The 8,900-nt window shown below is 62.3% G+C and overlaps 1 protein-coding gene across 1 annotated transcript; it reads right to left on the bottom strand.

The window, feature by feature from the left end:
• Window positions 1-301: 301 nt before the first annotated feature.
• CDX2 (caudal type homeobox 2) lies at window positions 302-4,253 on the bottom strand. Its single transcript, XM_074572955.1, has 3 exons — window positions 3,746-4,253; window positions 1,423-1,568; window positions 302-1,158 (listed from the first exon to the last, which is right to left on the bottom strand). Exons 1-3 carry the CDS (start codon window positions 4,251-4,253, stop codon window positions 991-993), a joined length of 822 nt encoding a protein of 273 aa, XP_074429056.1. The 3' UTR covers window positions 302-990.
• Window positions 4,254-8,900: the final 4,647 nt, after the last annotated feature.

Below are 8,900 nucleotides of genomic sequence, written 5' to 3'. Positions count from 1 at the left end.
CTAGGTGAGTCGTTCGGCATCTCTATCCTGGTCCCCAAGATCTAGCCACCATGTGGAAATGGGCCACAGCCTGGGTAAGGTGGGTTCTGGCACAGCAGTGCTCTTTCGAGGATTTCTGCTCCTGCTGGGGCTGCAATGAAACCTGCGTGAAGCTGGTAAAACCCAGGAGGCTTCGGAAAACTAACTGGAAAAAAACTCCAAAGAGGCCAAAATTTATAAGGAGGTGATAAGTAGCACATAAATTAAATGACGATGCCATTCCAAAATGGTGCCATTCCAAAATGGCACCAGACACTTTGCAGTTGTACTGTGCAGACACAAGCAAGGCTCCTCACTCCAGCATGACAGGACACCTTTTTCAGAGGAGACTTCAATCTTCTAATTTCTCTGCGCTGCGGCTAATAAATCTGGCTGGATGACTATCAGCACAGGATTTATGGGCTCTTTTACAAGTGTCTAACATTAAGCAATTCACTTCTGAACGTTTAAACAGTGCCTTATCTTGTCTGCTGTGGCCCTTAGGGCAGGATGAACGTTTTGCGTATTTACGATTACGAGAAAAAAATAAAATAAAATATAAAATAAAAAAAAAATGTGCTTTAATTATTTTTTTTTTCTGTTGAAATTCATCGTTAGCCCAACAACATTTCTAAGGTCTTTTGGACCAATCCCTGAGATTCACCGGGGGTTGACTGGCAGGCAGTGCCCCCCCTTTTTTCTAACAAGCTCCAGGGTAAAAAAAAACAAAACCCACCCAAACATAATAATAATAATATTAATAAAGCGATGGCCACGCTTCCCCCGGACGACGAGACACATACACTGTACATCTGTACACACGGCCGGCCCCGCGGGGCGGTGTAGTGCATAGGCGGGGAGGGGGGGACCGCTCCCACCGTGTCCCCCCGGCCCCGGCCTGGCCCGGCCCGGCCCGGCCCCGCCGCGGCCGTCCCCTCCAGCAGTCCCTGCGCCGCGGTCCCCCGGCCGCTGTCACTGGGGGGCGGCGGGACCCAGCCCGGCGGCGGCCGCCCCCGCCGCGGGAGCCTGCAGCGGGGCGCCGGGGCTGAGCTGCTCCGCGCCGCCGGGCTGCGCCTGCTGCAGCTTCTTCTTGTTGATCTTCCTCTCCTTCGCCCGCCTGTTCTGGAACCAGATTTTCACCTGCCGGGGAGGAAAGAGGGGGGTGAGGAGGGTGGTTCCCCGCGGCCGTCTCCCTCCGGGAGGGGCCTCACTGGGAGCTCATCCTGGCCCCGAGCATCCTTACCCTGCGCAGCATTACCCTGCGCATCCCGGCCCCGCGCACCCCGGCTCCGTTCATCCCTGCCCCGCGCATCCCTGCCCCGCGCATCCCTGCCCCGCGCATCCCGGGCCCGCGCATCCCGGCCACAGGTGGCGGGCGTGGGGAGCGCTACGCGTGGGACAGACCTGCCTCTCCGACAGCCCCAGGTTGGAGGCCAGCTCCGCTTTCCTCCTGATGGTGATGTAGCGGCTGTAGTGAAACTCCTTCTCCAGCTCCAGCCGCTGGTGGTCGGTGTACACGACCCGGTACTTGTCTTTCGTCCTGGTTTTAACTGCGGAGAACAAAGCCGGGGTTGGGGAAGCCGAAAGGCCCGGGTGGAGCTTGGTTCTCCTCCCTGCCGGTGCAGGGCGAGCAGGATCAGGCCTCCCCGGCTTCCTGCTCGCCTCTCCCTGCGCGGGACACAGCGAACAGAGGGGAGAGGAGCAGTTCCACAGTTCCACTTGGGGACAAGGTGGAGAACCCCACGGCGTGCCGGCTGTAAGGGCAAGCCGAGCGCGGGCTCCCAGCCCCGGTTGCCAGCCCTACGCCCTCCTCACGGATTGCTCTTGGGACACCTTGATTGTGCACTTGTTGTTGGCTTTCGGTTTTGTTTTGCCTTCCCCACCGAGAACAAACTTTTTACAAAGAGAAGGGAAAAGGGGAAAGAAAGAAAAGCCCCGTTCAGGGCACGGCGGCTTCGTTTCCTAACGAGGAAACGGGGAGCGGCCGTCGGGGGTCCCTCAGGGCCCGGCCGGGCTCAGGCCTGGCTCTCCGCGCTGGCGTCGGGGCAGAGGCTAAAGCGACTTCTCGGTGACACTGGAAGAGCGACGTGAGACTTTAGCTCTCAAAAAAAAAAAAAACTCTTAAAAAACCGAAAACCAAAACCCAACGAAAACCGAAGGCGAATGCCAGCGAGCGGCCGGCGAGTGTGCATCGCCGCAGCCGCTCACCTCCTTTCTCCCGGGGGTTTCTTGTTTAACTGGTTGTGTCCCCGTCCCGCCCGTTCCCCAGGGAGCCGAGGCGGGGAGTCTCTGCCCCCAAGGTGCTTAATGGCTAGCAGGCTGACTTTGTTCAGGTAAACTCTCCGCAAACCACAACAAAAGCACCCTGTAAAGATACAAGCCTGATCAGAGAAAACTCCCCAGAGCCAGTGAATAGGGAACACAATCCCAAACAATGCAGGACAAGGAGATCTTATCAAAGAAAGCCCCTTCTCAAAGCCTTAATGACAGCCACATTCTGTTTGAATTACCACTACTGAACAAATGGCGGCAGGCGCTTTCATCCCCCCAGCCCTGCACATTAACATAAACACTGGCTCCAAAGGCAGAATTTGAATGGAGACAAGGGACCGGCCACCACCGCACAAGCCCAAACTGTGGGAACACCACGGGCTGCTGTGGGAAGCGCGACGGGCCTCGGAGAGCTCCGCGGCCATCGACACCCCGGGGCGTAGCTGGTGCCAGCGGCCGGTACCGGGGCACCGGGGCTTCCCCCGAGGCGCGGTGGCCGCGGGCGTGGCCGGGACCCCCAGCCCACGCCGCCCGGGGACCCCCGCCGGCCCTGCCGTCCGTCGCGCAAGGCAGAGGATGAGAGAGGAGTGCCAGAAGTCGCTATTTGCTGCGAAAGTCGCCACCCTTTTCTTTTTTTTTTTTTCGGCCACTATATATATATATATTAAAAAAAGACCAAAAATAAAAGAATAAAGGAAAAAGAGGAGGCAACGGTCGTGGAAGGGATGTATCAAAGCGGGGGGACACGCATCTCCCCTGGCAGAGGAAGGGAGGGGAATAAAATAGAGGGTCTGCGGGGGTATTAACATCACAAGGGAGCACGGCGCCGGCTACGGCCCGACCCGTCTTGCCCGCCGCAGCCGCGGCCGCGGCCGGCCTCCCGCCGCCGGGGCACCGGGGGAGTTGGGGGGGGCACGCCCTCGCACCTCCCGGCCCCACCGGGGGCACAGCCCGCAGGGGTCGGCGGGCAGCGGCAGACGCCGCTCGGGAGGCCCGGCCGCAGGGAGACCTTAATAAAGGGTAGGCGTCCAGTGACTCAGAAACAAATGCGGAGCGACACCGGCCGATGATTTATATGACTATAATTGGTTATAAAAATCTTCTAAGTGGCTATAAGCGGACGAGCAGAGCCGCGGGAGGAAGAGCGAGCGTTTCCTCGGGATCCCGGGCCATTCCGTCCTGCTCCCGCCGGAGCCCGCCCCGAGGCACCGACCCTCCGGGGCCGGCAGCGGCTGCTCCGCGGCGCAGAGCCGCTCCCTGCGAGCCCGCTGTCGAACGGCAGCCCCCGTTCTTCCGAGGACCGGCCCTCCGGCCGGTTTGTTTCGGGGTGTTTCCCCCCCCTCCCCGACGGCGCACGGTGACCCGGGGGCTGGGGGACAGCCGGCGGCGCCCCGGGGGAGCGGTCGTCGGGGCAGCCCCCCGCCCTCCCGCCCGCCTCCCCCCGGTCGGCCCTTACCCTGGCTGCTGAGCGGGGGCTGCGCCGGTTTCCTCATCCACTCGCAGAGGCCGCGGCGCTGCCCGCCGGGGGAGAGCGGCTCGGGGGCGGCGGCGGCGGCGGCGGCGGCGTTGGCGGCGTTGAGGGGCTGCATGACCCCGGCGGAGCAGTGGGGCGCGGGGCCGGCGTGGTGGTGGGCGTGCGGGTGGTGGTGGTGGTGGTGGTAGTCGGCGGGGCTGTAGGCCATGGCGGCGGCGGGGGAGCCGCCGTTGAGGCCATGGACGGCGCCGGCGGCCGGCGGGGCCCCTTGTCCGTAGGCGCCCCAGTCGTCGCGGAGCGGGGCGGCGTAGGGCGAGGGCCAGGCCGGGCCGGGCGACTGGGCGCTGTCGAGGTTCACATGGTAGCCGCCGTAGTCCGCGTACTGCGGGGCGCCCACGAAGTTCTGCGCCGCCAGGTTGAGCCCCCCCGAGTGTCGCACCGGGCCGGGGTACATGGGCCCGTCCTTCTCCAAGAGGTAGCTCACGTACATGCTGGCGGGGCCCCGGCGGCGGCTCTCCGCATGCTGCTCGGGGCTCTGGCCGCGGCCCGCCTGCTGCCTGGGGACGGGCTGCCCGGGGCGGGGAGGGGGCAGGCGGAGGGGCCGCGGCCCCGCGCTGCGCTCCGCGCTCCGCGCTGCCGGCTCCCGGTCCGAATCCAATGGCCGGCAGCACTTACATGATTAACGATTGTTTACAAGGCTCTATTAGTAATGGCCCAGACACACCAAAGGCAGGTGACGTGGAGAGGCGCTGGGTATATAGCTACTACCCCTAAAAGACGATTTGCATTTAAAAAGATAAGGAGAGGGCAGCGACCTGATCACAGCTAAATATTCAAGCCTTTATTGTTTAAGAGCTTCCTCCTTCCATTGCAACCTGGTGCACTTTAACCTCCAATCACAGGTTCAAAGGATGAAATCAAGAGACTTGCAAAAGACAGAGAGGGAGATCTAAGGGCGAGGGTGGGAATATGGGAACCGTGTATCGCGCCCGATCTGTAGGCAGCACTTTAACCAGCTCTTCTCCGTGCTTGGGGCTGGGGGTGTGGGGGGGAAGGGGCGGAGGAGGAGGGAGTTTTGATTAAAAATCCACAAAGCCATTTTGTCGTGGTTGTTTTAAGCAACAAACCCCACCGCGACGGCCTACTGCTTTTCCTAACGCGCTTCCCACCCGCTCGCTTCTGCTCCCACTCGGTCACGGGCGATGAAGGAGAGGTAAGAGGAGAAATCCCCCCCTCCGAGGGCGCTGCCTCCTCCCCCCCGCGTGTGCCTGCAGAGCTTCGAGGCCAGGCGCTGCCCACCTCCCCCGTTCCAGCCCGGGCCCCGAGGGCTGGGGGTGCCTTCGCCTAAAACGCCCCCTGCCCTCGTAGTCTCCGCTGGAGAGAGGCCGAAGCATCCTTCCGACCGCAGGGACCTGGACGCGGGGGAACCCACGGGGGGACCCACCCTCCTCTGCCCGGAGGCCGCCACCCCGGGGGGCGATTCCCTCGCTGTAGCGCGGCCACGGGGAAACTGGCCACTTGCCCCTCGACGCACATAGGCTTTTCCCCACCCCGACGCCTTGGAAACCCGCTGGAAATGCTGGCCCGGGAAGGGTGGCTCCCGGGCGAGAGGCAGCCGGCTCCCCCGGGCCAGCCAGCCCCCTTTGAAGAGGCGACCCCCTCTCAGCTTCCCCCCGCCGCTTTTATGCTTTAACTTTTCACCCTGAGCGGGGACAATGCCCGACAACGTTTGCATATTCGCATCTTTTCCCATGACACAGCCAGGAAACCTTTCACCAGCGCAGAAAAAAAAAAAAAGGAGAAAAAACGGGAGCGTCCCCCCGTTTTCCCAGCACGGTTCGCCGGAGCAGCGCAGCACCAGCCGTCCCCGCTTGCTCTCCCGGGAGTTTGGGGCGGCTGTGGTTGGGTCCTGCCGGGGCTCCCCCACGGGCCGCGCGCTTTCCCCGCTCCGCGTGTCCCGGGTCTTTCGTGGGGGGATCCCGGTGGGCAGGTCCCAGGGGTAGGTTCTGCAGACCGAGGAGGGTCCCTCCCCATGTCACTGAGACGGGGCGTTTTGTGGCTGAGGGGGAATTTCATCTCTGCAGGGGCAGATCTCCCTCTCCGCACTCCTGAAAATCTCGCTCCTTCCACCGGGCCCTTTGGTGCAGAGCGTGGGGCTGCCGCGGGCTATGCTTTAACACGAGTGGGACTAATTCAGCGACGACTCCCAAAGTATCCGTCAAGGTCCCGTGGCCTTGGGGGATCGGGGCGCTCAAGGGGAGGAGGACGGAGCATAGCTCCCGGGGAAAAGACCACGGGCAGTCCCCTCGGAACAGCCGTGGCGACCCCGGCTGCGAGGAACGGGTTACCCCCACCCTGCACACAGCCGGTAAAGCAGTGCCTGCGCCCACACTGTCACTTGTCGTTCGCAGACTGTCGCTGACGGCCGCCGTTGCGACCCTCTGATAACAGCAGCACAACAGCAGGGATGCGGGGATGCCTGTCAGCCGCCTTCTCCGGAGGGGATTTCTCTCCCTGTTGCCCGTTCCCACCATGGCACGCCTTTCCCCCGCCCCACTGGTGGGGTAACGGGGAAAGGGAGTGGGGCTTGCAGCCCCCCGTGCTCTCTGCCGCAGGAGACTGAAATGTGACTCTGGAAAAGAAATACCGCGTCCCTTCGGTGTAATCGCTTCTCCCGATAAGCACCGACACAGCCGATCTATGCGGATGTGAATTTGATGATGCCATAAACGGAGGAAGGGGCCATTAAAATGACAAAACTCTGAACGTATTGTATGAAACCGCACCAAAGCCCTAACAAACCCCGAACCAGCCCAGTTCGGTGTCTAAGGCTTCAATTCGTGAATCCCCGGCAAGCAGGTGGCAGCGCTTTGAGGGGAGACCCGACGCCAGACCGAACTGGCGAGACTGGGGGCCTCCGGGACCGATGAGAGCCCCGGGGCTGCTGCGGAGGAGCTGGGCCAGGCTGCGAGGCGGCACCGCGCCCGCCCGGCCTCGCATGGAGCGCACCGCTCCGCTGTCCCCCTGCCCGGCTCTCCCTCTGCCCGTCGGACAGTGATCCCGGCTGCCCCCGAGCACGGGGAGGACTGGGGAGGCCGGATCCTTGCTGGCTGTCCCCCACCCGGGACGGACGGCGAGGTGGGGGACGAGACCCGATTCCCCCACGGCGGGATGCTCCGGAACATCCCCCGCCGCGCAGCCGCCCCCCGCTCCCGGCCCGCCGCAGCGACTGCCCGGCTGCTGGGGCGGGGGACGCTCTGCTCCCGGGACCCTCTCGTCTTAAAATACGAGGGACCCCGCGCCGCGCACACCCCGAGCCTGCGTCAGGGGCTGTCTGGGCTTCCTTTCCTTGCGACTGGGGCAGGATTTGTCCCCGCTTCTCGCCCTCCAGCGATCGGGGCTTCCAGAGGGGATTGGGGAGAGGGGGTGCCTCTCTCAGCTGGGTTTCCCCCCTTTTCTCCCTACGGGCCTGGAAGCGGCGACCAAGGCGGGAGGTTTCCCGAGCCGGCCCTGGCAGCTGCCATCTCCTTCCCAGCCTCCGCCTCGGGGCTTCCTGCCGACCCCCGCCCGGAGCCGCAGCACCGGGAGAGGAGCGGGAACTCCAGAACCGGACGCCGAGGCTGGAGCGCGGGCGAGTCCCTTATCTCTCCCTCTTTCTTTCCTTCGTTTTTGTTGTTGTTGTTGGGTTTTGGTTTTTTTTTTTCCTATTTCGTTAGATCCTGAGCGGGAAAATGCGATCCAAAGCCTCTCAAGCTGACAAGTGCCTGATCGGGACTACCCTTTGCAGGGAAATATAATTTTTTTTTCATTTCTCCCCTCCATCCTGATTACTGTATTCTCACCGACGGCTGTTTTACCCTAGGTTCCGGCGCGGGCAGACGCCGGGCTCCCCACCTACAGCTCCAGCCTTACTTCTTGAGCTGAAATAATTATTTCCGAGGGAATCTGCCTGCCCCGGGGGGAGTCAAGTCAGCGGCACGATTGCGTGAGGAACGCCGGGGCAGAACGCCCCTTCCCACTGCCCGCTGCCGGCTCTGGAGCGGGCACCTCGCCTCGGAGCCGGCGCTCATCGTGGCCTCGGGCCCCGGGGCTGGGGAGGGATGCACAGCCAGGGGACCCCCGTCCCGGGCCAGAGAACTCCCCGTAAGCGCCGGGAAAGGCCGAGTGCCGCCCAGCCCCCGCGATCCTTCCTCCACCGACCGCTCCCCCCTGCCGGGACGCTTTCCGGAATGAGGATTCACCTTCTTCTTTATTTCTAATAGTTTTCGGTTTTAAAGAATTTATTTTTGTGTCACTTAGAAGAAGCTCTGGGTAGGGCGAAGGGGGGGAATTTGTGGGATCCTCCCCTCTCCCCCCACCTTAACGACACGGAACCGGGAGCTTTGTTTGCAAGGTTAAAAAAAAAAAAGAAAAGAAAAAAAAAGAAAGAAAAGCCTGCTTGAAAGCCCTTTGGTGGCCGAGGAGAGAGAAGGGAAGGAGGAATCGTGTGTTAGTTAGTCCGACCTGTGGAATTTATGACTCCCCCTAAGCACAGACATGATAAGGACTTAGAAAACATCTTGGATCTTTTCAAGCCGGCAGCCCCCGAGGCTTTGATGTAGATTACGTTGCAGAATACTTTTATCGTGGGGTTGATACTCGGCTTGTTTAAGCACATGCCTCTAGGAGCGGGTTGGATGCTAAACGCTCGCTCCCGAGCGGATTCGCGTTGCTGGGAAGGAAGCACAGACGGGGGAGGAGGGGGGGTTGGGGGGGGTGGCACCATGTGCCAGGCTGGAGCTCCGCCGCCCCCGCTGAGCCTCTTCGCACAGGTGCTGTCGGGCATGAGCTCGCATCGCCCCGGCCCCCCTCCGGGAAACAGGAACGTAAGGAGAGAAGGGGGGAGGGAAAAAAGCCAAATTATGCACCAGAGGCTTCCCGCAGCCAACAGGCCGGTGTCCGCAGCCGCTCGGGCCCGGTGGCCAGACCCTCCCGGGGAGACGCTCGGTGTGTCCGGCGGGGGACCAAAGGCTGATCCCCGTCGCGCTCCCTGCCCCTATTTACACAGGCTGGGCGTTGCTTTGCTCCCTTAAGAAGTCGCTGGTGGATCGCCACCGGACACCCCCCCCGGGACACCTTCTGCTGGCCGGGGAAATCC

This window comes from Larus michahellis, chromosome 1, assembly GCF_964199755.1.
Source record: "Larus michahellis chromosome 1, bLarMic1.1, whole genome shotgun sequence".
Classification (NCBI taxonomy): domain Eukaryota; kingdom Metazoa; phylum Chordata; class Aves; order Charadriiformes; family Laridae; genus Larus; species Larus michahellis.
This window is presented reverse-complemented; position numbering and strand designations above follow the sequence as displayed.

Coding starts and splice junctions, on each gene's coding strand:
- CDX2 (XM_074572955.1), bottom strand. CDS start 4,253: ATGTACGTGAGCTACCTCTTGGAGAAGGACGGGCCCATGTACCCCGGC. Junction 1,569..3,745: donor GCCCCCGCTCAGCAGCCAGG/GTAAGGGCCGAC, acceptor TGTTCTCCGCAG/TTAAAACCAGGACGAAAGAC. Junction 1,159..1,422: donor TGGGGCTGTCGGAGAGGCAG/GTCTGTCCCACG, acceptor CCTCCCCGGCAG/GTGAAAATCTGGTTCCAGAA.